General features: G+C 42.7%; 2 protein-coding genes across 4 annotated transcripts; one reads left to right on the top strand and one right to left on the bottom strand.

Annotated features, from left to right (window-relative positions):
- Window positions 1-803: 803 nt before the first annotated feature.
- CYP17A1 (cytochrome P450 family 17 subfamily A member 1) lies at window positions 804-19,376 on the bottom strand. 3 transcript variants are annotated; one of them, XR_014526703.1, is made up of 9 exons: window positions 15,976-16,457; window positions 13,045-13,183; window positions 11,051-11,280; window positions 10,130-10,216; window positions 8,294-8,509; window positions 7,101-7,270; window positions 6,519-6,622; window positions 3,248-5,266; window positions 804-2,897 (listed from the first exon to the last, which is right to left on the bottom strand). XR_014526703.1 is itself a non-coding variant. In XM_083505094.1 (9 exons), the coding sequence occupies exons 2-9, from the start codon at window positions 16,282-16,284 to the stop codon at window positions 4,989-4,991; spliced, it is 1,533 nt and encodes a 510-aa protein (XP_083361220.1). In that variant the 5' UTR covers window positions 16,285-16,480; window positions 19,267-19,376; the 3' UTR covers window positions 804-4,988. The 3 variants fall into 3 exon arrangements, 2 of the variants coding, with proteins under 2 accessions (XP_083361220.1, XP_083361221.1); XM_083505094.1 differs by adding an exon at window positions 19,267-19,376 and having other exon boundaries at window positions 804-5,266; window positions 15,976-16,480; XM_083505095.1 differs by lacking the exons at window positions 804-2,897; window positions 3,248-5,266 and adding an exon at window positions 5,581-6,380 and having other exon boundaries at window positions 15,976-16,459.
- BORCS7 (BLOC-1 related complex subunit 7) lies at window positions 19,347-27,385 on the top strand (the record flags this gene model as incomplete). The annotated part of the gene is made up of 5 exons (XM_083505123.1): window positions 19,347-19,496; window positions 22,323-22,385; window positions 24,635-24,678; window positions 25,389-25,409; window positions 26,559-27,385. 5 exons carry the CDS (start codon window positions 19,347-19,349, stop codon window positions 26,608-26,610), a joined length of 330 nt encoding a protein of 109 aa, XP_083361249.1. The 3' UTR covers window positions 26,611-27,385.
- Window positions 27,386-27,953: the final 568 nt, after the last annotated feature.

Raw genomic sequence — 27,953 nt, 5'->3', positions numbered from 1 at the left:
TGAGTGACTTGTATCATAATCTTGAGGAACTGTTGTAAATATGTGTGAGCTGGTGCCATCTAGCGAGCTCCCCAGTATATGCAAACTGTTATCAAGGCAGGTAACGTGCAGAAGAGTTGCTGAAACAGCCAGACTGATGCTCATTCATCCTGGCCATGTTGACTAATTGCGTTAGACTATGGATGCTCATTCTGTTGAAATGTGCTTCCTGTTGAAAGATGAACAACACCTTTGTTCGGATGCTCATCTGAATGTGGGTATTGTCCACCTCCCCTGTACTGCTTTCAGTGGGATGTGCATACAGTTGTGGGTCTTCATCCACATTCTGCTTCAACCAGTCCTGCAACTGCATACATGTATAGCTGGCCTGGGAGAGGGGAATGCTAATAGGCAACTAAACCAGGATGGCAAAATAGGAAGTTGACTGGGTAAGGGTGGTGTTCCTTTCTCTCCTGCCTCTTCACATTGAAGGCAGTGTGACGGTTTTGTCTGCCTCCAGTAATGTCACTGTGTAGCCAAATTTGATCAGTTTTGGAACTCCCGCCCATCAGAGAGACATTTGTTCTCCTGGATGACGTCTTTTCCACATCAGTTAAAGCCTTCATCTGGCCTTTGGGGACTGAAGAGATGGTAGGATGGTTCCTATTCGGTGTGACTTCTGTTATTGGTGCTATTTTGTATACTGTGAGTTCAAATAATATAAAACAATCTCTAGCTTCTCTGCACACATGCACTTTTTACCTTTTGCTTTTATGACCAGGACAAATGTACATGCTCTCTACTTCAGTGAAATGTGACATCAATTGCTGAGGGATATGTTTTAATTCAGCCAGAATCCATAATACATGTAGATCATAAAACCATGGTAAATGTGAAGCAAAGATGGTAAAATATGCACACAAGTTCATCCATTCATACAAGGAATATGGAGAACGGGGTCTATAGGTCTAGTGGCAAATATACTAATAGAGGAATCAACCAACCAAGAAAGCAATTGTGATTGTAGTTCTATAAACCTTTCAGTAACTTTGTAGAATTAGACAACATCAACATGGAGTACGTCATGTTGAATATGGTGATCTTTGCTTCGAAGCAATCTGAGCATAGGAGTATAGCAAATATTCCCTTCTGAAATAGCTGAAGCTTCCTAATTTACTAGTTGTTATATCTTAATCATTTTTAGCTAAGTTATGCTGCCATTCTATTGGAAGAAATTTCCAGTGTGGTTTGATCCCAGGTAAATAGTGTAGGATTGTTGCTTTTAGTGAGAAAGCTTAGCATTTTTAAAAAGCAAAATTTGTTTGTGTTAATAAAACCTAGGACAACTTTATTGAATCATATTTATTGAATAATTATCACCCCCCTCAATTTAGAGTCCCTGCTGCAAATGGTATGCAAACTAACCATGTTTAATCAGAAGCTTAATGGGTTCACACCCTGTCAACCTTTGGCTGAATAAACAGTCCCCAAATCACATTTATATATTCCAAAATAAGTAATAAAAATAAAACCCTTTTAGTATTTTTGGGGAGAATATTCATTTTTATTGCCGAGATTCTCCCCATTAATGATAATTGCATTCTGCTTCATCTATCTAAGTCTCTTTTAATTTCTTTCCAAGTCCTCACATAATTATCTATATAGATGTTATGATTATTTACCTATAGCCACACTCCTAAGTACTTCGCTTTTTTCTCTTATTTTTCAGCTGGTAATTTTCCCTAATTTCTTCTAATGCTATTCTTATTGCAAATGACCCCAATACTTAACAATACACGATGTCTGAAAAATTGGTGAAAGGATCTATCTAAGTTTATCTGGAGGGGGAAGAAACCTAGAATAAAACATACGATCCTTATCAACATAGAAGACAGAGGAGGTTTTCCACTCCCTGACTTGATAGAATTGATATTGATAGAATTGGTATTGATAGAAAATAGGGACGCGGGTGGCACTGTGGGTTAAACCACAGAGCCTAGGACTTGCCGACCAGAAGGTCGGCAGTTCGAATCCCCGCGACTTGGTGAGCTCCCGTTGCTTGGTCCCTGCTCCTGCCAACCTAGCAGTTCGAAAGCACGTCAAAGTGCAAGTAGATAAATAGGTACCGCTCCGGCGGGAAGGTAAACGGTGTTTCCGTGTGCTGCTCTGGTTCTCCAGAAGCGGCTTAGTCATGCTGGCCACATGACCCGGAAGCTGTACGCTGGCTCCCTCGGCCAATAAAGCGAGATGAGCGCCGCAACCCCAGAGTTGTTCACAACTGGACCTAATGGTCAGGGGTCCCTTTACCTTTATCTCTAAAAAATACATAGTTGCTAAACCTGGAGGGCCATGATGTCAAATATGGCTGGCATTTGGTATGGCAAAGCTGGAATATGTAAAAGCTTCACCAATCATGTTATTAGAAAAAAAATAGTATGGCAAAAATACAAAAAATTGTTAGAAAACGAAACACCAAAGTGATTACTCCCAGTAGAAGCTGAGACAAGGGGGGGGGGGGATTAATATGAGTGACAGCTGGGGTACCAATAATGAATTGCTAGACATCTCAGAAGGAGAACCAAAAATAAGGGAAAAAATGAAGAGATTAAAGGGTACGTGTTGGACTGGCTAAATTATCACCAAATCAATTCAAAATCTAAGGTAGATAAGAAATTGGGATTCTCAGAATAACCATCAAAATTTGAAAAAGAAATATTAAAATTTAGAGTTAAAAAATTATCTAAAATGTATAGGACATTACTTGATTGGGAAACGAAAGAAGAATTGGTAAAATCATCTGTGATCAAATGGGCACAAGATGTGGGTCATAATATTGATTTGAACCTGTGGGAACAATTGTGGAAAACAAACTTAAAATTCACTGCTAGTTATGCATTAAAAAAGAACTACAGTGGTACCTCTGGTTACGTACTTAATTCGTTCCAGAGGTCCGTTCTTAACCTGAAACTGTTCTTAACCTGAAGCACCACTTTAGCTAATGGGGCCTCCCGCTGCTGCGCCACCGCCGGAGCACGATTTCTGTTCTCATCCTGAAGCAAAGTTCTTAACCCATGGTACTATTTCTGGGTTAGCGGAGTCTGTAACCTGAAGCGTATGTAACCTGAGGTACCACTGTTTAAGAATTTAAAAGAAGACTGGACATTATATATAGATTATATGGAAAAATATTATAACAAGAAAATAATCGTAACAGACTGACAAAAAACACTCAGCAGTAGATGTTACAACGTGGGATAATATAAGGTACTGAAAACAACTTAGTAGAGTAAGAAAACGCAGTTGATAAGATAGCACTTAGGAAACCATGGAAAGAGTGGAAGGGGAGTAAAAACTAAGGTTTATAAGAGTCAAATAAACTGAAGGAATAAGCTATGTTACCATTATTATTCATATATATGTGTTGTATATATATGTTTGTTTTTCCCCCAATTGTCCTGTGTCTGACTGTAACACAGTATGCATTGATGATATGATAAAACAGAAAAGCAAATTGAAAAAAGAAAAAACCCTTTTGGCAGTTGTACTGAGCATAACACCAGGTGGAAAGTCAAAAATATGTGGGTGGAAGAAAAGCTGTATATGAGAGAAATAGGATGTAGGTAACTAAACCCAATGGAATTTCTAGAGGGAGGATATAGTGGGGTAGAAGTAAGCTGTACCAAATTAGGAAGTGGGTGAAATTAGTTTCTGGCTTCTTCTCTGTAGTGATACAAGTGAATAGCCCTATAAATCTGAGGAAGCCCTATCCTTGTAGCAGAAGGCTTTTACTGCAAGAATGGATAACATGTGGCCTTCCAGATATTGTTAGACTTCAACTCCCATCAGTCCCCCCCAGAATGGCCAATGATTAGGGATTATAGTCCATCAACATCCAGAAGACACAGTTTCGTTAACTCTCCTGTACTGCATAGGCCTCAGTTTTGAACAAATACATGGTGTGAACAGACTCCAGCTGAGGTATGAGGCCGTTGCTCTTCTCACCCACTGTAAAGCCAGCTGATTAGACCTCCCTAACTATACCCTGGCTTTAAATGAGAGCTATTTTTCTTCCTTGAAGTAACCCGCTTATAATTTGATGTTATATCCACAGCTTCTGCCTGAGCTCCCCCTAGAAAAGAACCAACCAGTTTCGCTTTTCTTCCGACACACTTCCTAAAGCTATTTTAATCCCGTCATTGGACAGCTAATGTTCTCCCCTCTCTACAGAAAGTACTAGGACATAAAATGGGTTGCGTTCAAGGTTGTGGATTTTTTGCTGCTGTCCATAGGTACTGGCAAGCAACAGAGACATCACAGTATTCCCATCTGCCTCTGGTGCTCATAGTTAAATTGCATAAGACCCATGACAATGGTTTTGCAGCGCTCTGTCCTTGTTTTGTGCATGCTCTTCTCAAACCAGGGCTTTCCCTAATTTGTTGTGCTAGTGCTTTGGCTGGTGTCTGTTGATTTCCTAACTAATCATGACCAGATCTTTCAGCACAAGCATTTGAGGATCCTGTGCTAACGTCAGTGGCGGCACCAAAAAATAAGAATGGGAGGACACAGAAGGGACAAAGTTCATATCTAAATGGGTGAGCTGTGTTCCACAGGTTAAGATCACTGAAATAAAATTAACAGTATAGGTTAATGACAGGAGTCCAGCAATGGGAGACAAATGGAGTGACCTCTTTGTTTAGAGACACTTCAGTGTTGTCACTGCTCTGCCATGCAAAACCACTGCATTCTGAGTTATTCCATTGGAGTCTGAGGGAGAGATGGAAGAAGATGCAACTTTCGATGTCAAAAAAGTTTCTTAGGAACTGTGGTTCCTTTCTGCCTTTGTCCAATGTGCCTAATATATTCTATTACGTAGATAGTGGCTCGTGTCCTTGACCAAGCAATTTACTTCCCCTTCTTGACACACTTATCCAGCAAAACTTTTACTGAACCAGCTGAAGTAATTTTTGGTCTCTTTCCATTTAGGGAGGCTGTCTGAGAGCCAAATAACGTCACTCCTCTCTTACTTTGGCCTTCCAAGCTTCCCGCAGTGTGGCCTTCACTTTGAAATTTGGTACTTGAAGCACAACTCCAAATTTCCCCTCTGGTTCAGGCAATGTGTGGCCTTGAGGGACGCTGAGTGTGAATCTCTGCAAGGTCCACGCTATAAAGAGGAACAGCTCCATCTTGGCCAGTACTTCTCCCAAACAAACCCGGATACCAGCTCCAAAGGGAAGATAACTGGGTGAGGGAGAGGCGATTCTCTTCCCATCCTTATCCAGGAACCGTCCTGTGTGGGAGGAAGAACACACATAAACATATCCCCAGGAAACATAAATAAAACATAAACTGATACCATACAAGAGCTTGGCTGGAATATCTCTATAGACCAGATGAAGGGAAACTTTGACCCTCCAGATGTTGCTGAGTTATAACTCCCATCATCCCTGGTCCTTGGCCATGCTTGCTGAGGCTGATGGGAGTTGTAGTTCCTATGCTACCAGATCATGTTCATGGTTCTTGTATTCTTTAATGAGCCCCTTAACAAGTTGGGTCCAGGACACCTTGTACCTGATCCCTTATATCCCTGCTCATTATATCCCTGGCTCATACATTCAGTACTGTGGGCCCAGTTTTGTGGCACTCCTGTCTTCCTGTTGCACTTTTGGCACCTACCGAAGACTTTTTTAATTATTCCAGCAGGCTTTCTGAATGAATTCTGATTTTATTGTTTTAACTCATTTTTAGTCTTATTATAATGCTCCTCCAGTATTGCTGTGATCAAGCAGTATACACAGTGTTGAAATAAACAAATATTTGGAGGGCCGAAGGCTCTTCACATCTGCTACAGACCCTTCCCAAATGTGCATGTGGACAGTAACTCTATAACGCAGGACCAGGGAGTCCCCCACACCTACCAGCCCCCTGTCCCCCCCGAAACAGTACTACTTGTCAGGGTTCAACCTCAATCTGTTATCTGCCATCTATCCTCCAACTGCCTCCAGACACTCACACAGGACATTCACCACCTTCACTGGTTCTGATTTAAAAGAGAGGTAGAGCTGGGTGTCATCTGCATACTGATGAACACCCAGTCCAAAACCCCTGATGATCTCTCCAGCGGCTTCATATAGATGTTAAAAAGCATGGGGGAGAGGATAGAGTCCTGAGGTACCCCACAAGTGAGAGCCCAGAGGTTTGAACACTCATCCCCCAACACCACTTTCTGGGCACGGCCCAGGAGGAAGGAGTGGAACCACTGTATGACAGTGCCCCCAGCTCCAAAAGGATGTCATGGTTGATGGTATCAAAGGCTGCTGAGAGATCCAGCAAAACTAGGAAACAGCTTTCACCTTTGTCCCTAGCCCGCCAGAGATGTGACCAAGTCAGTTTCAGTTACTGGGCTGGAAAAGGAATAGAAAAAGTGTGTTGAAAATCCACCCTGCCCAGACAAAAAGGGGATTTAAGCAGCGCACGCGCGCGCACACACACACACACACACACACACACACACATGCCAGGAGGCAATGTGGCAGACTCACCTGGATTAAATTCCCCTGGCTTGTCCCACTCTTTCTCATCATGGTGAATGGACCACAGGTTAATCACAACGTGAGCTCCCTTAGGAATGTCGTATTTCCCAATGCTGCAGAAAGACAAAGGCCATCAGTGGCTTCCTCTTAAAAAGGTAAAGGTAAAGGACTCCTGACAGTTAAGTCCAGTCACGAACGACTGGTGTTGTGGCGCTCATCTCGCATTACTGGCCGAGGGAGCCGACATTTGTCCGCAGACAGTTTTTCTGGGTCATGTGGCAAGCATGACTAAGCTGCTTCTGGTAAAACCAGAGCAGCTCACAGAAACACCATTTACCTTCCCACTGGAGCGGTACCTATTTATCTACTTGGACTTTGACGTGCTTTCGAACTGCTAGGTGGGCAGGAGGGGGGACTGAGCAATGGGAGCTCACCCCGTCGCGGGGATTTGAACCGCCGACCTTCCGATCGGCAAGCCCTAGGCTCAGTGGTTTAGACCACAGCATCACCCGCTTCCTCTTACTGATGCCCTTATGTCTCCTTCCGCACCTCAGCTTTGCAGCAGATCTCGCTTTTGGAAATGGACTTTACCTTGTATCTGCCAGTGCCTCGTGTGGGATAAGGAGTGGAGCTACAGGCCGGATGCGCAGAGTTTCACTAATGGTAGCATCCAAATAAGGCAAGTGCTGCCGGTCATCGAGCTGAGGAAATCTGTTAAAGCCAAGTTTCTGATCCAGTTCCTCTTGGATCTTTTGCTGCACCTGGGAAGTGTGGAAGAGTTAGACAAAACAGACTCAACAGTGGAAAGAAAGCTACTGCCTCTTCATGTACTTTTGAAATAGGGCTTCATGTATTAATTCCTTTGCTCACGCAGTAGGTGTGAGAAACTACACCGCTAGTGGATAACAGCTTTTCCACTTCCCATTTACCAAGACCTCCTGTGCTTACAGAGGAGTGTGGGAAGCTATGGTATTGCTTGTTTGGGGAGGGCTGGAACATAAGGGAGCCATTTTTAATTACTGTATGCGGTCATCAGTGTGTGGATTGGGTGATTCCCCCTCTCCATGCCTCTAAAAATGGTGCAGTTCCATGAAGAAAGGATAGGAATGAGCAAATCTTTCAGTTTCAATTTCTCTCAGTTTCTCATTTTAAATTCAGTTCCACATCCTTTTGTGATTTCTTTTTAAAGTCCTTGTGAAAATTCATCAGCATTTTAGCACAAATTTCTCCCAATCTGTACATTTTTGTATACAATTTTGCCCAAATATGCATTTTTTGCAAAGCAATTCCTCTCCCCAAATATAATGCACTTTTCTGTGTTATTTTAACTAATACATGCATTTATATGTATACTTTACCCTAGTATATGCACTTTTGGTACCCATTACTTGGTAGGAGAACTGCATTGCATAATTCAGCGACGTGTTAATTTTGAAGGATGGCTTTCTTTTGGTTCACATACTGTTTCCGAAAGTATGAATTAGATAAGTTCACCTTTAAATGAGAACGGCATCAAAATTCTCCCCCATCCCTATTTCCAGATGACCTATTTATTGAGCATTCATCCTGACTTGTTTGCATTAGTTGATATCAACTGTTTCATAGAATCATAGAATTGTAGGGTTGGAAGGTACCAAGAGGGTCATTTAGCCCAACTCCCTGCAATGCAGGAATCGACGTGGGGCTTGCATAGGATTGCATTTTATGCTACTCTTCTCTGTCTTGTTCACATAACACACTGTCAAGAACCCCCAGGAATTTGGGCAGGACTAGAGGACCTGTACCTCTGGGTAGTGCAGGAGATAGAGCACAATCCACTTCAACACAGTTGTGGTCGTCTCCACACCAGCTCCAAAGATGTCAGCCACTGTCATGAGCAGGTGGTCGTCCGTCAGCTCCTGCCCAGGCAACAGATGACTGTTGTTGTTTTCCATGTTGAGTTTGGCTCTCAGGAGTACGTTTAATAAACAATTGGCAGAATCGTCATCACTGAACATTTCCTGGGTAGAAGATGAAAGCAACTGTGGGCTAAGATCGAGCGACAATTTAAGGTCTAGGCCATCATCTACCTACCCCCAACCCCCAAACAACTACTGTCATAAGTCTTTAAAAATGCCAGCTGCCAGCCACTGCCACTGTCAGACTTCCCCCAAAACACGTAAGAGGGAAATAAAATATAAAATACAAATCTTGTTTTAAAATTCTGAAGCTGTGACTATATGCCCACTAATTTGAAATAAATTCTGTTGAGATCAATATAACATTTTGGAACATGGGCAAAAGTATCATGAAATGGGCGAGTCAGTATAGATTAGATTTTTTTATATATCTAATGGCTGCAGTCCTGTCCTGCAAAGCCTATTTGCTTGGAAGTAATTAACACTGTAATGGTTCATCAGCCAGCAATTTTTTTAGGGAACAAGAGGAGTGTTTTATTTGTTTATTGTAAATTGAGCCTTACACTGCAAGACTCTGTCTATTGAGAAGTATGTCCCTCTGAGCTCAATAGCACTTACTCTCTGGTATTGCAGCCTGATCATTCTTATTACTCTTATTCTTATTATTTATATACCACCCTACACTTGGGTGTCTCTTGGGCCAGCCCTGATCTCTGCCCATACGTTAAATGAATGAATGAATCTTAGTCACTGTGAAAAGTGACTTTGGCTTTTATGGAGGTGAGAAGCTCAGAGTAGCATTTTTTAGTTTCACAAGAAGAATAAACTTGTGAGGTAGATTAGTGCCCAAGGCTACCCTGAACATTAATCAAAGCTGAGCAAGGATTTGAAACTGGCTTTCCTGCAGCTAACCCCAAAAGTATAACCACTGTCTTGACATGAAGAACACAGTAATGCCCGGCCACACAGTCCCATTGTTGATGCCACTAACAGCACCTGATATTCCAGTTCTGTTATAGTGAGGGTAATACGGTTTGCCCATGAGTCTGATTGTTATTGTTGTGAACCATTCTGAGAATGACTGCGGTTCACAAATGATATATAAAATATTGTAGTTCTTCTTAAATGACTGGGCTTCAAAGGACATGACAGCAAAGCATGTAGGATCTTTCTGTTCTATGTGCTCTGTCCAATTTAACATTTCTTACTGTGCCAACATCCCCCCATCTTCCTGGTTTAGGACATCTGGTGACTGAGAGCTCCAGAACTGAGGCACCAGAACTGAGGCTTCTTCCCACTTGTGTGCCTATTGTTAAAAAGCTGGGAGAAGGTAAGACGTAGAGTCTTGAAGCAGGATCCTTCTTTATGCACACATCTTTCCCTCCTTCCCTTTTCTCTCATCATCCAAAATTGTGTTCTAATTGTGATTCATCTTGGAGCACCATTTTCATCTTTGCTATGATGTTCATTGCTTTTATCCACAGATCCTTCCATTTCCATGAAACAGTTTTCTCTCTTTTGCTGGGTTTGCTACTCTATGGATCTCTTTACCCTGGCTTTTGAGACTTGAGGTGCATATTTTTAGGACCCACCTTACTTCTCTGTGTGTAAGTTATTTTTAAGTGTTTTTAATATTGTGTTTTAATTGTTGTAACCCACCCTGGGACCTTAGGGTGAAGAACAGGTAATTAATAACAATAATATTAAGTGTATTCTACTTACTTTATGTTTTGCAAACTTCTGCTGTAGGAGCTGATCTCTTGCTTCCACACACTTCCTCAGCAGTACCAGGTCTTTGTTGGGAAAGAACTGGAGAAAGAAACAACCATAATGACAATTCTTTTCCTGTCTGCAGAAAACAATCCCCTCTCCAGAACTCCTGTGTTAATCCCTGCCACTAAGGGTTATGTAGCAGACAGATCTGTTCCGTGTAATGTAGACTGTGATCTGACTAGATGCTTCTGGCATCCTGCACATGCCTCAAAATCCCTGTACAGTGGTACCTTGGGTTACATATGCTTCGGGTTACAGACTCTGCTAACCCAAAAATATTACCTCGGGTTAAGAACTTTGCTTCAGGATGAGAACAGAAATCGTGCAGCGGCGGCGCAGCGACAGCAGGAGGCCCCATTAGCTAAAGTGGTGCTTCAGGTTAAGAACAGTTTCAGGTTAAGAACAGACCTCCAGAACGAATTAAGTACTTAACCCAAGGTACCACTGTATAACCATGGTTTGATATGATTTCTCTTCCAGTAAAACCTTTTGGGTCTCTATTCTGACTTTCTATACGCTGCAAAGATTGACATGATGTGCATGCACATGGAAGTACAGAATATCTGCATCAAATATATCCTATTGAAACAAGTAACTATGGATTTTGCCCAGTCAAAGAACACATTCTGTTCAATGAACACAAAGTGATTTTTCCCCTCCCTCGCATAGAATTCTACGTTAGCTGATCTATATGCTATTGCCCACTCGAATAACTGTCTGTCTATCTATCTATCTATCTATCTATCTATCTATCTATCTATCTATCCTAAAAGAGTACCTAGCCCTCTCTCCTCAACCTCTCTTAATGAAGAATGGCAAATCAGGTGAAAATGTGTTATTTAGTTGCTAGCCCTTCCCACCAGCTCTCACCTGAAGCCATGGGAAGATATCCAACATGCTCTCCTTAGCTACAGTATCCACAATGCCTTGGCTATATTGGAGCATGGACTCAAACTCAGGGTCTCCACGCTGGTAGGATGAGTTAAAGCAGATGGTGCACACCACATTAGTAACAGCACGTGCCAGTTCAGGTGCCATGTCCAGGGGCGAATCCTGTTTAGCACTCAGAAGTTCACACAAAGTAGCTGCTTCTTGACAGACTAAAAGAAGAGATGCATGAAGGGATGTTAAAACCTTTAGGAGCTAGAAGAAGGTGGTTATGAATAAAGATGAACGGATGAAACTGAGGGACATTGGCAACCCAGATTTGGAGATGGAGCAACTTTGAAATAGACAGGGTAATCCATCAGATAAGAATGCTGGTTCCACATTGGGAGACAAGGGTTCAAAGCCATTTCCTCCACAAACTTGCTAATGGCTTTGTCAGGAGGTCATTATCTTTCTGAAGTGACTATACTACTTCCCATATTAAGAACCCTTGCTGTCTGGGTAGCTATTCTATTGTTCCTGACATGTGCAGTATAATTTGAGATCTTGTCAATTCTTGTTTTACTTTTTTTTTTAACAGAAAGAGAGTATTTCTTTGGCCACACTGCAAGTAAGTTCTGACCACTACTACTAAGTGACAGTAAAGGACAAAACAAGACGATGCCCTGTACTAAGAATTTTGTACAGTCTCCTTCCTGCTCCCCTTTCCTCCCATAGGATACTTCCAATCTGATGCAGGCTGAGAAAATTAACTCCTATACGTATAGCAATTAGAATCATAGCTGCTCCTCCCTGCAAAGAGTTTTATTCTTATTTGACCCCAAAGATTGGCTACAATATATTAGGGTGACATGCCTAGATGGGATATCGTCCAGTACATTATATCTAATTTTCTTTGTTCCAGTGATCATGTGTTTCCTATAGTTATTCAACTGGGACATCCTGCTTTATATATTTATTTTTTTGTTGCTCTTTGAGATTATTTGTATTCTGTTAGACCGTTTCACATTATATAATTCAGGTTTTTTTGTTTTGTTTTTTTTAAAAAACCATTACGCTACAAATCCATGATTCACCTGAACCCCAGTAGTCTGTGTGATGAGAAGAATATATAATACTGTACAAAGAAAATATTTGTAAGGAAATCTGATTGCTACTCCTAAAGTTGCAGGTGCCTAATGCATGCCTGAAATTATTCGAAGTGTAGTTCTAGAAAGATAATGCTCCCTCCCCAAAAGAGCACGGTTGCTCCAGCATAAACCAGCATGTGGCTATAAGATGGAATTCTGTCTTTGAAAGGTTTAGGCAGCCAAACACAACTGCACCCAAACACTGTACCAATGGTTGGAAACAGACTTAACATTCAGAGCAAGTATAGATACATTTAGAACTGGGAATGGGTGCACACTTCCTCTAGTTCTTTTTCCCCTGCACCTGCACTCCTGAATGGACACACATATAATTTAATTTGGTTGCCACCCCTCTGTGCCCCCCCCAATATTTCAGGTGGACTTTCACATTGCTTTATTTTTCAGGTACTTGAATTTATCTGCTTAAACAAATGTTTGAAACTCCTTTTAAAAAACATTTTTGCACATAACTATCATTTTTCTATTTCAATATCTGTTCTGAGAAGGCAGGTAAGGAGGTGGTTTAAAGAGTGATGCAAGCACCAGCTGATCAGTGAGTGATGGCATACATGCAGTTTCAGCTGCAACCTGGAAAAACAGATTCCTCCCTAAGCTCAACCTGGGGTTTGTGGTGTGTGCCTAAATTCTGGTGATGTGTATATATGCACTCTGGCTGGAGGAGAATGAACACTGCTCTGAAAACAAATGCTTAAAGTGTTATTCAGCCAAAGAGGAGCAAATTACCCTAATGTTTTGGCCACAAGAGTCATCACTAGGATCTTCTCTCCTCAGCTCCCTTCTTGGAATTCTCTTACAGCAATCCCAACATTTCCTTTGTTTACTTACTGATTTTCTCCAGGGCCAGAGAACCCTTTCCAAACATGGAGAGTGCAGAATGTGCCAGCTTGCGCTGAACCTTCCAAACCGGGCTGTAATTGGCAAATGCAATGTCTTTCCCGTTTCGAGTCAGCAAGTCTGTTGTCACCTTGAATCAATGAAGAAGAAAGCTTAACAGCATTGTAGTTTTATTTTACTTGGAAGGAGGAAAAACACAAACAACTATTTTCATCAAATTCATTCTTCTGCATTTGATTAAAATTTACTTTTTAAAGCCACTTCAGACCGAAAAGTTATTCACAATATCACTGATACAGGTTTGTTATTCCCTAATTATTATGGCTTAAAATGGGCAAAAATATGCAAACCAGTTTTGTATGTTAAAAGCCTATTTTCTCCCAGAAGTGTTCTCTTTTTACAGAAGAGATGATGTTCCTTGATCCTGGAATTAAAACAGATTTTGGCTGCAGTCCTACACTTGGCTGTAAGTAAGCTCTAGTGAATGTAATAGAACTTACTTCTGAATACAGTGGTACCTTGGTTTACGAACTTAATCCATTCCAGAAGTCCGTTCTGGAACCAAAACCATTCTTAAACCGAGGCGCACTTTCCCTAATGAGGCCCCCGCCGCCAGTGCCCTTCCACCATTTGGCTTCTGTTCTTACACCGAGGTAAAGTTCGTAAACCAGAACACTACTTCCGGTTTTGTGGAGCTCTTATACTGAATAGTTTGTAAACAGGGCTGTTCTTAAACCAAGGTACCACTGTAGACATAATACTGCAACATTAGTGCCTTTTCATCTGTATATTAGGGAACCTGCATTCATTCTGAAGAGGTATGAGGGTGTAATTTAAGAGGTGCAGCAATTCATTTATTTATTAAAATTATTTTATTGAATTGTTAAAAAATGCTACCTTAACAAGAAAATGAAGAATCAAACACTTTCTGGTTTACATTTCTGATTCTTTGTTTTCTTTGTTTTCTTTATTTTCGTTACGGCTGCACTTTTTTTTTTTAAGCAAAGCAGAAGGTGCAGGAATTTATCTGGGTCATAAAATTGGGAAATTCTTTGAAAGGTTATTAAATGTTGCATATTACTCAGAGGCCAAGAACAATAATTCCTAAAGCACCTCTGGAACCATTCCAGCGCTGCAGATCTTACAATCAGCCTTGTTTTATGGCATAGTCAAGTAGTTTTGCTGTTGGATTTTGTATATATATATACATCCCTCCTCAAAGTCAACATACTAGGAGAAGAACCTAAATGATTCCTGGACATCAGAAAGGTAGGAAAACAAAATATGTGAACATGCCACTTTCTCTTAAGGCCACAAAGTATATTTGAGTAAAGAAAGGCGGAAGTACAGTGGTACCTCGGGTTACATACACTTCAGGTTACATACGCTTAGTACCTTGGGTTAAGAACTTTGCTTCAGGATGAGAACAGAAATCGTGTTCCGGCGGCACAGTGGCAGCAGGAGGACCCATTAGCTAAAGTGGTGCTTCAGGTTAAGAACAGTTTCAGGTTAAGAATGGACCTCCGGAACAAATCCACTGTACTACCTAGAACTCAGCAAACATTAATTTATTATACTAAAGGAACCACATAGCTCATGATCCACATCTATTTATTTTAAACTGAATGAATATTTACTGTGTAATGTCTATAATGCATATAGATCATAAGCACTTAGTCATGCTATGGCTAATGTTTCAATGAAAAATAAGTATAATCTAAAATGCATGAAAGCACTTGCCTCTTCACCTCTTCTCCTTGAAAGTTCAGAAACGTATAGGACAGGAAAGGGTTATAATCAATCAGAAACTTAACTCCTCTGAAGAAAACTGCCTATCAGAATCTGCCTCTTCCTGGCCATGCTGCTGCTCTCCAGATTTTTCTCTCTCTTTGTACTGGGTTACAAAGACAGGTTCATGGGAGTGGCAAGGCAACAGCTCAGTGGTGAAACACATGCTTTTTATGCAGAAGGTGCCAGTTTCAGTCCTTGACAGCTCTATTAGAAGGATCTTAGGTACTGGCAAGAAATCTGCCAAAGCCCTTGAGTGCTGCTGCAAATCAGAGTAGAGAATACTGTACTACAGGTATCAATAATCTTATTCAATAAACCAGTTCCAGAAATTTATAACCTGCAGTTAACTCAGCAACCCAAGTAGTAACTCTTCCTTAGGAACAAAATGGGTGATGCTTTTGTTCAAGGAGCACAGAAGCCCACTTGTATCATGCTCTGAAGAGCAAATGCATGAAGATGAAGTGTTCATAAAATTACAACAGTTTTTGCTGAGGGCAAAATGCAATGTGATAGAGCAAGCCATGACTGCTCACCTCATTTCCCATGCACAATCACTCATGTAAATTTCAGGTATATTTCTTCTAGCCTAGCTCAATCCTAGTACCCTGTTCTGGGCTGGGGATAATGTTTCTGGGATGACTGAACACAAAGGAGAGGTTAGAGGATTCAATGCTCTTCACCTGTATGTCCCTTTTCATGTTAAAACCGCCCTGTTTTCTGCTGCAGACATCAGGTCATAACTTAACAATATACAGTGGTACCTCTGGTTACGAACTTAAAAGAAGATACAGTGGACGCTCGGGTTGCGAATGTGATCCGTGCAGAATGCACATTCACAACCCGCAGCATTTGCAACCTGCAGTGGTGTGTCTGCACACATGCGGGTTGCAATTCGGGGCTTCTGCGCATGTGCAAAGTGCAATTTAGCACTTTTGTGCATGCACAACCATTGAAACCCGGAAGTTACCCGTTCCGGTACTTCCGGGTTTTGGCGGTCTGTAACCCAAAAAAAGCAACCTGAAGCGTCTGTAATCCGAGGTATGACTGTACTCTGTTGTTTCATCACCTCTTCCACTCTCCCCACCAGATTTCATGGCTTAGAAATAAGGAAGACACTTGTAGCTTGCTTACCTTTTGAGGTCTGCCACCAAAGATCTTCCCTTTCTTAAGCAGCACCTCTTTGGCATGGGTATAGTCGTGGACCACTACTACATAACTGGAGCCCATGTACAAGGAGTAGAGGCTGCCATACTTCTGCTGCAATCTGTGGAAAAAGAGATGGTACTGGGTATGTCCAATAAAATAAAAGAGGCTTCCGATGACTGGCAGGGATGGCAGGCATCTCGGGTAGTTTGCCTTGGGCTCCAGTTTCCCTTTTGCCATCCTCCAGAAGGATAGGAGAGCCAGCCCCAAGAGTAAGGCAGCCAGTAGAACAGTCATTGCCCCAGGTGGTTTGCTGCTTGGTCAGCAATCAAAGAACAAGAAGACAAAGGGAAGCAATGTCCCTGCAACAGCCAAGTTACGGCTCTTATAACGGTTTGTAGTCACATGCTTTTACCTTGGGGGTGTGCCAGGCCTTGCTGGACAGCCCATGGGAGATAGCAGTAATCTGAAGCATGAAGGCTAGCCTTGCCTCCTGCCAAAAAAAGAGAAAAGCAGTAACAAAGTGCAAAACTCTTTAGCGGATCTGAGCCAAATATACAATCAAAGATTCCCACTTATGCAGTGGGAAATGCATAAGTAAGGGTTATTTGGTTTAATTAAAATGTATAATCTACTTTCCCATTCTAAAAGCAATCCTCAATATCCCCATAATACATTCCAATATGGGGTAGCCATATCCCCCCCAATTTGTTCATGAAAGACACAAATCTAAGCTGTCAAACTCAATTCTCTATGGAAGTTCTAAACTGGGGTGTCTAAGGTTTCTTAATGCAAAGCAGAATTTATTAATTATCCATCTATTGGCTGATACGTTTATGCTCACAGCTTACTTTAAAAACAACATAAAGGGCATTAAAAGGTAGCAGATCTAAAAATGCAGCATAAAAATAATTCAATAGGACCAGTTCAAAAAAGGACACAGACTGGGAAAATAAAATTACCTGGTGTGGTGAAGGTATCAGAGTGGGACAGCATTCCAAGGCTGTGTGCCACCACTGAAAAGGCCCTTTCATTATGACAGGCTAGTCACGGCAATTACTAAAGCCAGAATCCAAATGTTTCACTAGTGCAAGGAGTTTTAGCTGTGTGATAGAACTTCCATACACTCTCATTTCTGCTTGTGGGTCCTGGGGATTTTAGGCGGTGGGTCATGGAAAGAAGAAAAGGTGGGAAGGTTCCACTGTGCAGATACAGTGGTACCTCGGGTTAAGAACTTAATTCTTTCTGGAGGTCCGTTCTTAACCTGAAACTGTTCTTAACCTGAAGCACCACTTTAGCTAATAGGGCCTCCCACTGCTGCCGTACCGCGGCAGCTCGATTTCTGTTCTCATCGTGAAGCAAAGTTCTTAACCCGAGGTACTATTTCTGGGTTAGCAGAGTCTGTAACCTGAAGCATCTGTAACCTGAAGCGTCTGTAACCTGAGGTACCACTGTAATGTTAGTTGCTGTAAATTGCACTTCCAAGCTTGTGCCACAGGAGAGCTCAGTGAATTGTTTTGGCAACTCATATTTTGTGGCACCTTAAAGACTAACACATTTTAAATAATGGTATAAGTATAAGCTTTCAGGCACTTTACTTCATTGGATCATCCGATGAAGTGGACAATGGTCCATGAAAGCTTATGCCATAATAAATTTGTGAGTCTTTAAGATGGCACAAAATATCTTCCCCTTGAGACCAGATTTCTATGACATCCCCATCTCCAGGTGTCAGGGTCCATTTTGACAGTTGTGAACACTGCCATCCCTTGGGGGTCACTATTTCTTGATACTTCTCAAGGTGACAGCTGAGGGACGCTGCCTTCTGAAGTAATGACAAGATCAAAGCCGAATGTTCTGAGACCCCAGATAAGTTATGCAGTTGGATACTGCTATGGCTAAGGCTGGTACTGTCATTTCCCCATATCCATTCTCCCTAATTTCCATTGCAACCTTGGAACAGTCTCAGCTGAATTTGCTTAGGCAGATAAATACAGTGGTACCTTGGGTTACATACATTTCAGGTTACATACGCTTCAGGTTACAGACTCCGCTAACCCAAAAATAGTGCTTGAGGTTAAGAACTTTGCTTCAGGATGAGAACAGAAATCGTGCAGCGGTGGCGCGGCAGCAGCGGGAGGCTCAATTAGCTAAAGTGGTGCTTCAGGTTAAGAACAGTTTCAGGTTAAGAACGGACCTCTGGAACGAATTAAGTACTTAACCCAAGGTACCACTGTATGTAGCATTTTCATGTGTATTGTTTACTGTAGATATCTATTTCTCCCATCTAGGCTTCTTAAGTTGGCCAAAATAGCAAATAGAAGCTTGCATGAAATTGAGGATGCAGAGGTGATACCAATAACAGTTGGTGAGGTGGGGCAGCGTTGCTCACCAGGCTTCCCAACCCTGAGTGTCACTCCCAGTTACCAGGAGGGGGAAGGATGCAGTGGCAGGGAGCTTGGTGCAGTGTGAGCATAGTGGCAGGAACATCAGATTGGTTCTGCCACTCCACTTGCCACTGCTCTTGCACTAAGCTCCCCACTTTCTCCCCTTCTTGCTGTCGGTAACGGGCAGGGATGCTTGATGTTGGGAAGACAGGTGAGCGGTGCTGCTTCTCCTGCAAGGAGAAAACTTAGCCCAGCAGGGAGATTACTGGCACTGAACATTTCTCCAGGATTTGTTCGTTTTCTCCTTACAGGGAGTTTTTATATGCAGGCAAAGACAAGTGGTGTTTCCTACCATGAAGTGCCCATTCTTTCACCTCAGTGTTCTACCACCTTCTTTCACTCCAGGTTCAGCTGACAACTATTAATATTTTCATACAGTGTCATGTCTGCACTTGGCATTTTACAAAGAATGAGCAGAAAGGTCCCTGACCAAAGGAGCTTAAAACAGTAGTTCTTGAAGGGTGTGGTACACCACACTGGTGTGATTGTGAGTGCCTCTCTGATGTTTCTGCTTTGTCGCTTTTAATTTGATCAAACATTTGTATTTTATTGGCTGGGATTGTGATTCTGTTTTCTGTTCTCATTTATATCTGAGTATCTTGGTTGAGGAGGGTGTGTGTGTGTGTGTGTGTGTGTGTGCGTGCGCGCGCGCAAATAAATCACTTTGTGTGAAGAAGCGGTGATCCTGAGAAATAAATAATAATGGGGAAGGGCATGTCCCCATTACTTCTTAATGTCTGACTGTGTGGGTCTGACAGACTGAGAACACAACATCCCTAAGATCGTGGTCTGGACCCTCTGGGAGAGCGGCTTCGCCGTCTTGCCTTTTCACCTGTTTTGCCCTTTCTCGCTCGCCGTCGCGGCATCCTTCACGTGAGAGACGGGCTTGTTCGGGCGGGTAACATTACCAAGATGGCGGCACCCTCAGCTGCGAGCGCCGTGGACGTTCAGACTCGATTCGGCCACTCGGTGAAGGGACTGTTGACCGAGAAGGTGACCAGCTGCGGCACGGATGTCATCGCCCTCACCAAACAGGTGTTGAAGGGTTCGCGGAGCGCCGAGGTGAGAGAGACTACGAGGCCCAGAAAGCACTGCGCTGGGGCAAAACTTTAGACCGGCAGCAGGGGAGCGCAATGCATGGTGGGATTTGTATTCTCGTTGGGATGCCGGCTGCTTTGGAACTGCTCCAGCTTCCTATCGCTTTAAGGGGTGTGTGGTGCCCTAGGCATGGGGGGAGGGGGGGTTGGACAGCAGCTGAGTAGTGCTTTCCATTGTACTCCTTGTTCTGGTTTTAAAAATGGGTATCGAAACGGGGATTTAAAATCAAAAGTTCTCAGCACACTTGCTGTTTCCACCTCCTTTTAAAAGCCGTAGTAGTTCTCTCCCACTAGCTGCAATAATAAAATATTATTCGGGCTGACAGATGATTGGCAATCGAATCCTGATCTGCCTTTCTGCAGAGAAGCCTGCAGGATTGGGCCAGCATCATCTTCTCACAGTATCTTGCCAGATGCCTGTGGGAAGTCCCCAAGCTAGACATGAGAACAACAGCCTTCTGCCCACCTGTGATTCCCAGCAACTGACAGTCTCCAAGTTGAGAAAGGGGTGGGGGTAGGAATTTGATACAAGTTGCTTGCATTTATTAAAGAACATAAGTGATGATGCTTTTGAAAAGGACAAAAGCCCTGTTGTTTTTGCCTGGGAGGGAGGATTTTGACTTTTTAACAGTCAAAATTTGTAAAATTTATTCCCTATTTTGAGGTATTACATTCAAGTGGCTGAACACATCTGCAAGATATGTTGGCCTTAAAAGCAAGAAGTTGTCAAATACAGAAGTATATGTGGGGGGGGGGGTGTTTGGAAGTACTTTTTATTTATTTTTTTGCTCCCATACAGAAAACATTAAAATTCTTCCACTCATGAGAATAAGGTATAATAGAGGTTAGCCGTTCCCTGCAAGGCCCCTTCCACTTGGCCTAGTGGACGAGACCCAGACTCACGAGCCCTACTGAAGAGGCTCCTCATGAGACCAGAGGAACATTGCCTGGCTATTGTTTTATTGATTTAATATGCTGTAAACCGCTTTGAGATTTTTATTAAAAATGTAAACATAAATAAATAAATAAATACCCTTGCAGAGAACTCCTGGCAGAATGCAAGGAGGCGGGTGCAGGACTCAGAGCAAATCTGTTGCCCCTCTCAAAGTGCCACTTGAGGCAACAGCCTCAGAGAGGCTCATGGGGGGGGGGCTGCATGGCATTACCTATTTTCTGGGACTCCCTGGGTTAAAACTCTGGGAGATGATTTGTAACGAGGTAAAGAGAATATTTAAGGAGGCTCTACCCAAAAGACCAGAAGCTTTTCTTTTAGGGGTAACTGGGACAGATGTACCAAAAAATTAAAATAATTCTTGTATGTGAGCAAGTATACTATATGTACACAAAAAATTGTGAGATGAGGCAGTACCTACTAAAGAGGATTGGCAGTTGAAGCTGATGGAATATGCTGAATTAGCAAATTTAACTAGTAAAATTACAGAGCAAGATGAGACTTTTTTCAAGGAGGATTGGAAAATGTTTGTAGATTATTATTTTTTTATTGTAAACATGTTAAAACGCAAGCAGGATTTGACTAAGAACAGCAGAAAATGTATACTGCGAATACGGTGGAGGAGAGAAGGCATAGAATAATTATAATATGCATCAGTACTAGGAAATTTGAGGAAACCATGGAAGGGTAGAGGGGAAGTCAGACACTAACGGAATGCTGATTGGAAAATGCTGTACAATTTGTTTTATTTTCTTTTGGAAAACATATAAATAAGAATTAGTCAGTTTATTGTGTTTTAGCAGACAGCCATTATACACATGAAAATGATAACAAAAATATTAATAATAGAGATTTACATTTCTGCTCCTTAACCTTTAAAGGATAAATCATTTCCTATAACCCCTTTAAGTTTAATAGCATGGATTTGTAGAGCCTTAGCAAGAAATTCAGATATTCTGAAAGGATATACAAGAGACAGCAAAAAACAAGTATTTGCTGGGGGTGACCTTCCCTTAGCAATGGGTGAATAGTAGCACATGAGTTGTATCTTCTATTGACACAGAGTTGCAACCACAAACTTTGTCCTTCTTAGGAATTCCTTTGTGCCAGCTAATCTAGTCCTCTAGCAGAAGGACATTTAACCTTGCTTGTGTAAAGGCTACCCTCATTTTAACGTTTGGTAGGTCTACCAGATATCTTAGAAGGGATAAGTTCAATGGAATAAAGGAAGCATACAAATTATTCGATTGTCAAGTCTCGATTTCAGCTGCTCGTGATTGCATCTCAATATCCCCAAGCCTTTGGAGCAGGGGTCAGCAAACTTTTTCGGGGGGGGGGCGGTCCCTCAGACCTTGTCAGCGGCCGGACTATGTTTTGAAGAAGAAGAAATGAACAAATTCCTATGCCCCACAAATAATCCAGTGATGCATTTTAAATAAAAGGACACATTCTACTCATGTAAAAGCATCCTGATTCCCGGACCGTCCGTGGGCCAGATTTAGAAGGTGATTGGGCCAGATCTGGCCCCCAGGCCTTAGTTTGCCTACCCATGCTTTGGAGTATTAATTCTTTAGCTTACTTGAAACCTTGTGTCAAAAGAAAAGAGAATTCCAAACTCATGGCAGCCGACTGCATGTTTCCATGAGTCTCAAATAATATATTTTTTTAACCCTCTGTTTGTTAAGCCTGCAATAATTCTTACATTTAGATTGCTTAAATGCTATTGAAATAGTAAGCTATGAGCAGAATTGGCACCTTTGAGGACCTGTGGAATGCTACATCACTGGCACCTAAGAACAGGAAACTTATGTATCTTACTGTGGCTTCCATGTCTTTCAGTTCTTAGGACAAGCAGCCAGAAACATGGTGATGCAAGAGGATGCCATTCTGCACTCAGAAGATGTAAGAAATACTTGAGCTACAAAAGTGGGGACTTTGTCAGATAACTAGGTTCTTCTCTGTGAACTGCAAGACATGGGGAAAAGAGGAGGTGACTCGTAAAGTGCAGGGTTAGGAATTGAAAGGTGTTTGTTTCCCCGCCATTCCTAACATGATCTGGACTTCACCCCAGAAGCACTATAGGCTACCTGCCTTTATCATTTTCAAATAGTCTACATTAGTGTTTATGTATTTATCAGAATAAGGGATGCGGGTGGTGCTGTGGGTAAAACCTCAGCACCTAGGACTTGCCGATCGCATGGTCGGCGGTTCGAATCCCCGCAGCGGGGTGCTCTCCCGTTGCTCGGTCCCAGCGCCTGCCAACCTAGCAGTTCGAAAGCACCCCCGGGTGCAAGTAGATAAATAGGGTCCGCTTACTAGCGGGAAGGTAAACGGCGTTTCCGTGTGCGGCTCTGTCTCGCCAGAGCAGCTTCGTCACGCTGGCCACGTGACCCGGAAGTGTCTGCAGACAGCGCTGGCAGTGGCGTAGCGTGGGTTGTCAGCACCCGGGGCAAGGCAAGTAATCTGCGCCCCCTAACCCGTGGATTTGCGCCCCCTAACCCTAACCCCCAGATGTTGCGCCTGGCCCCCCCTGCACCCCCCACACTACGCCACTGGAGGGACTCCCAAGAAGGTGAAGCGGGACTTCACCCCAGGGTATCTCGGAAGCCCTCGAGGCAGCGACGCTTCCACCCCCTGGAAACAGCAGGAAGGGAGAGCGCTCTTGTGCCCCGGTCCTGCTTTGAGTGCTTCTCATTGACGCGTCTGCTTGGCCACTCACTCTACATGGGCCCTTGTGGCCTTGATCCAGTAGCCGGGTCCTTCTTTGGAAAGAGCGAGCGCCTCCCTCCGCCCCCGCCGCGCGGAGCTCAGCCTGCACGTGGGCAGGCCCTTTGCGTCCCGTGCGCTTGGCGCGCTGCTCTCTCCAGCTTCCTCCCAGCAAGCAATTAGCAGGCTCGCTCCACCTCCTCCTCCTCCCGGCTTTGCTGCTGCTGCTGCTGCGAGGCTCTTTTCCTCCACCGACGGCGCGCTGCGCCTTGGAGAGGTTCCCGCTTCCTCGAGGGGGGCCGGCCAAACGCGCCCCCAAAAATGTTGCGCCCGGTGCGGCCGGCACCCCTGGCACCCCCCACGCTACGCCACTGAGCGCTGGCTCCCGGCCTATAGAGTGAGATGAGCGCACAACCCTAGAGTCTGTCAAGACTGGCCCCTACGGGCAGGGGTACCTTTATGTTTACCTATTTATCAGAATAGCCTTGACATTAGTATTAATGGTTAGATTTAAAGAGAATTAAACAGTCATTGGCTTATTGTTATCTATACCAAGAACGTTACCAGCTTTGAGCTAGACAAAAAAAAACCATTCATCTCTAGTTGTTCATCTTTGAAATATGGGACTGTGGACATTGCTACATACGGTTGGCTTATATATCTGTGCATCCCCGCCCCAATAAATCCCATCTTGTGCCTTCATGATTTATGTTGGCATTTCAGTAAGTAAGTAAGTAAGTAAGTAAGTAAGTAAGTGTTTAATTTCACTGCATACAGGTGGTGTAGTGACAATAAAGGTTTATTATTTATTATTTTATTAATTCTTGAGCAGTATTGGCAGTCTACAGACTTCTAGGTGAGCCGGTCTATGTGGCAAGGGAGCTTGCTCAGCTTCTGTGGCTAAGAGGGGAACTCTGCTTCCTATAAAACTTAACCAAAACTAGAAAATGCAATTACATTTTCCCATAATTTATACAGTTGCTGGTGATGAACTTTAGGCCATGGCTGGTGGCAGATGGTGTGGTTGGTTACAGATGGTATGTGAGCTATATGTTGTCCAGCCCAAGCCTGGTAGATTTTTATTTTTTTATTTTAATCAAGCTTGCCAATTAGGAATCTTGCTTGTTGCTCTCAGGATTAGAATTCCAAAATTACTGAATTGAATCTGAAATCCAGTATTAAATAAAATTAAAAGGGAAGCTCCCAAATGAGTTCTAGGAGGGTGTGTCATGATCAGAACTGAAAAATTTGGGAGAATGTATGAAGTGGCTAGGTATAGAGCTGGAAAAATAAAATTGTTAAATAAAGTTAATTTCAAAAGCTTTCAGATCATTCAGAACAACAGATACTCAAGGCTAGGAGAGTGTAACACAAAATGCCATGAGTAATGATTGAGAATCATAGTGAGGGGAAATCTACCATATTTAATATTTTCTCCTTTGCAGAGTTTAAGGAAAATGGCCATTATAACTACTCATCTGCAGTACCAGTAAGTATATGCATTGTGTACTCTTTATCTGATTGACCAGGACTATTAAAATCTCATCCCCTCTAATGTTTCCAGTGTCCAGGCTGTGATGTAACCAAAACTTCACTTACCAAACACAAAAGTGACATTTCAGCAAGCTTGGGGGAACTCCATGATTTGCAGAAGTAGAAAAACATTTTTGGGGGAGGACCCTAAGGAGGAAATCTTCCCAAACATGCTTATTGTCCAATGAATGCTGTCTGACTGTTGGGGATTGTAGAATGGAACAAAAAATGCTGGAATCTTGAACAGCTACACTCCACACTGCATTATTTTGTTACTCTTGTCCTCTACTACCAGCATTCCAAGATAGCTTCTGTTATTAACTACTAAGATAAAATAGCTAAATTGACTCTTAGGCTGTTTTACCTTACACATCTCTGAGAAGCATCTAACAGCCATCATAAAAGGAATCTTCAGAAGTAGGATTTATCTTTTTGCAGCTTTACTTCACAAGCTTCTTTGCAACACTGGTAGCAATTTCAGGATGTCAGTTCAGTTCTATATATCATGGAAGTGAAGTCAATCTGATACTCGTTCATTTATTTAGCCTCCTGAAATCAGGCCGCCTTTCATCAGTTCAGAATTCAGTTCAACCTGTTTGTGTTCTTAAGCACCTTGCAGACAGTTTCCTTATAATTTATTTTATATTGACATCTTTTTTTTTCTAGGCAAGAAGCTATTCAGAAAAAGTAAGTTTGCTCTGCTTTATTTGAGTGGCTTTTACACTCCCCCTTGTTGCTACTTTTGCCTTTTCTTCTGTTCATGTTATTTTGAATGTAAACCAAATAGGTTAGGACTATATCACCTCTGTACAAAACTGTACAAAGGTGGCACACTGCTGGTACCAAATAAATGTTAAATAATAGTGATATTGCTTGATTTTTAAAGTGTAACATAGTAAAAACAGGTAAAATGTGCGATGAAATAAATACATACATAAATAAATAATAACCCAGAGCCTTTAATTTATGAACTGCTTCTTATGAAGCATCTTGAAGCAGTTTACAATATAATGAAAGCATATATAAAACTGTTTGATATATAAAAATGGTTTTAAAAAGGTGAGTGGACCAAGAAGGCTATACTCTTTACTGTTTTGGCTTTTTCCACCATGGTTTCTGTTTCCTGCTCTACTGACCTCCATTTGTGAGAGCAAGGCTTACTACTGGTGAGCAGTCCCTGTTTAACACATTGGGACTTATTTCCAAGTAAACACCCACAGGATTGCACTTCAAAGGTTCCTCTCCTAGGTGACATCCTGATCGCTCAAGCTCAGATTCATTCTGCCAATGAGCCTCATGCTTATGGCTTTCGTTTAAATTGTCCCCATTTACACCTCACATCTTCCTTGCCCTCATTTCTCAGTCAGAAAGATATGCAGTCCAATCCTAGACATGTTTAGTTGGAAGTAAGTCAGGACTCCCTCCAAGATAAGTATCTAGAATGTTGGGTCTTTAGCTACTTGGTTGTTGATGCAATTGAATTGAGTCCTGGGTGTAAAGTGGTTTTGTTAGGTAAAAACAAACATTATTTCTATTTTTTTAAGCTGCTGCAAGAACCTTTTGGGTCAGCCAGTGGGATATTAAATATTAACCTTTAAAATGGAAGCATCTGTTCCCTTCTTGTTGACGTAGGGTGTCCTCTTCTTTCAATCTCTAAAGGATATTTTGGGAGGGGCGATTAGTGGACTAAATCAGCAGATACCTCCCCATTTTATCCTGACAACCCTGGTCCATCTTTACATTGCAGAAGCAGCCCAGACTGGCCCATTTACAGTCAATATTTAATATATCCTAATATCCTTGAGTGTCTATTGAAGTCTTCCTTCTCATCTTCAGTGTTGAACAGTCTTCAAATTTGCGCGACCAACTGACTCACCTTCTGAAATGAAGAGAGACTGTTGCACGGTGTTAAAGAGCTGATAGAAACCACTGAGAAAATACATGTCTGAGGACTTATGGAGACCCTTCCTCTATTCCTTCTTCACCAAATGCACTATGGGACTGATCTCATCCCCAAATAATCTGCCAGTTTGTAATGATGCAAAGTGTACATTGCACAGTGTACAAGATTCTGACCTGCAAATGGAGGAAACTCTTGGATTTTTTCCATCGCCAATGTTGCAGTTATAAAAAGCTGGCTATTTTAATGTATCTAATTGCAGACTGCAATCCCATGTGTGCATATTTTTAATGGATTAATTTTTCCAAGGATTTACACTTCTGGAGATCACAAATGAAATATATCTTGTTTTGTTTTAGAGTGCTTTAAAGGATGAAACTCTTCTCTGTTCAGAGCTCGGTCAGATTAATCAGTAGGCTGACATTTTTCATGTTTCAGGGCTGAGGAATACAATCTCATGGTAGCTGGATGAGCACTAGAAAGCTGTTTGAAAAAGCTGCATGCAGGTGGTTCCCTGTGTATGGTTATTGTGTATAGGTTCAACCATCACTTTGTACTGGCATTTTGCATCCCTGAACATGAAAATCTATCTAGTTTTACTACCTAAGTAATTAAAGAAAGAGTTAGAGGACTGGAATTTTCCCCCTCCCAACTTGGTCTTTGTTTAGTGGGAGCTGAGTGTGCAGAGATGAAATTTGACAGCTTGTTTAGATTTTCTTTAAAAGACTAAGTTCATCCAATTTGCAAATAAATCAATCTATATCAGTGTTTCCCAAACTTTTTTGGGCAACGGCACACCTGTTTACTGAAAAAAAATCTCGCGGCACACCACCATTAAAGCCCCGCCCCGTGACGTCAGCGCGCAGCGTCACGCCGGGAGGGACGCACGAAAGTGAAAGTTTTTCCCCTCCCCCCTCAGTCCCTCGCTCGGAATTCAGCTCGTTTGGGGCATCGCTCCGGCTGCTCCCTCTCCCGCCGCGCAGGAGCGATGCCTCTCTCTGGCTCTCCCTCCGCGCAGGCTGAGGGAGGGAGGGAGGTGCGCGTGTGACCCGTCTCTGCTGGGAGACCAAACCCAGCGAGGCAGAGTCGCGCGGAGGCGCCCAGGCAGCGCTGCCGGCTGCGAGGAGGAGCGCCAGGCAGCAGCAGGAGGTGCGGCCTCTCCTCGCCGCCGCCGCCCCGCCTCTCGCCGCCCGACTCGCCCGCCTCCCTCCAGGCATCTCGCGGCACACCAGCCGATGTCTCACGGCACACTCGTGTGCCGCGGAACACCGGTTGGGAAACACTGATCTATATACATCAATATATATAGCTGCCAATGGTTTCTAATTTAA

This window comes from Podarcis liolepis (genome assembly GCF_965112155.1).
Source record: "Podarcis liolepis genome assembly, chromosome: 5".
NCBI classification, from domain to species: domain Eukaryota; kingdom Metazoa; phylum Chordata; class Lepidosauria; order Squamata; family Lacertidae; genus Podarcis; species Podarcis liolepis.
This window is presented reverse-complemented; position numbering and strand designations above follow the sequence as displayed.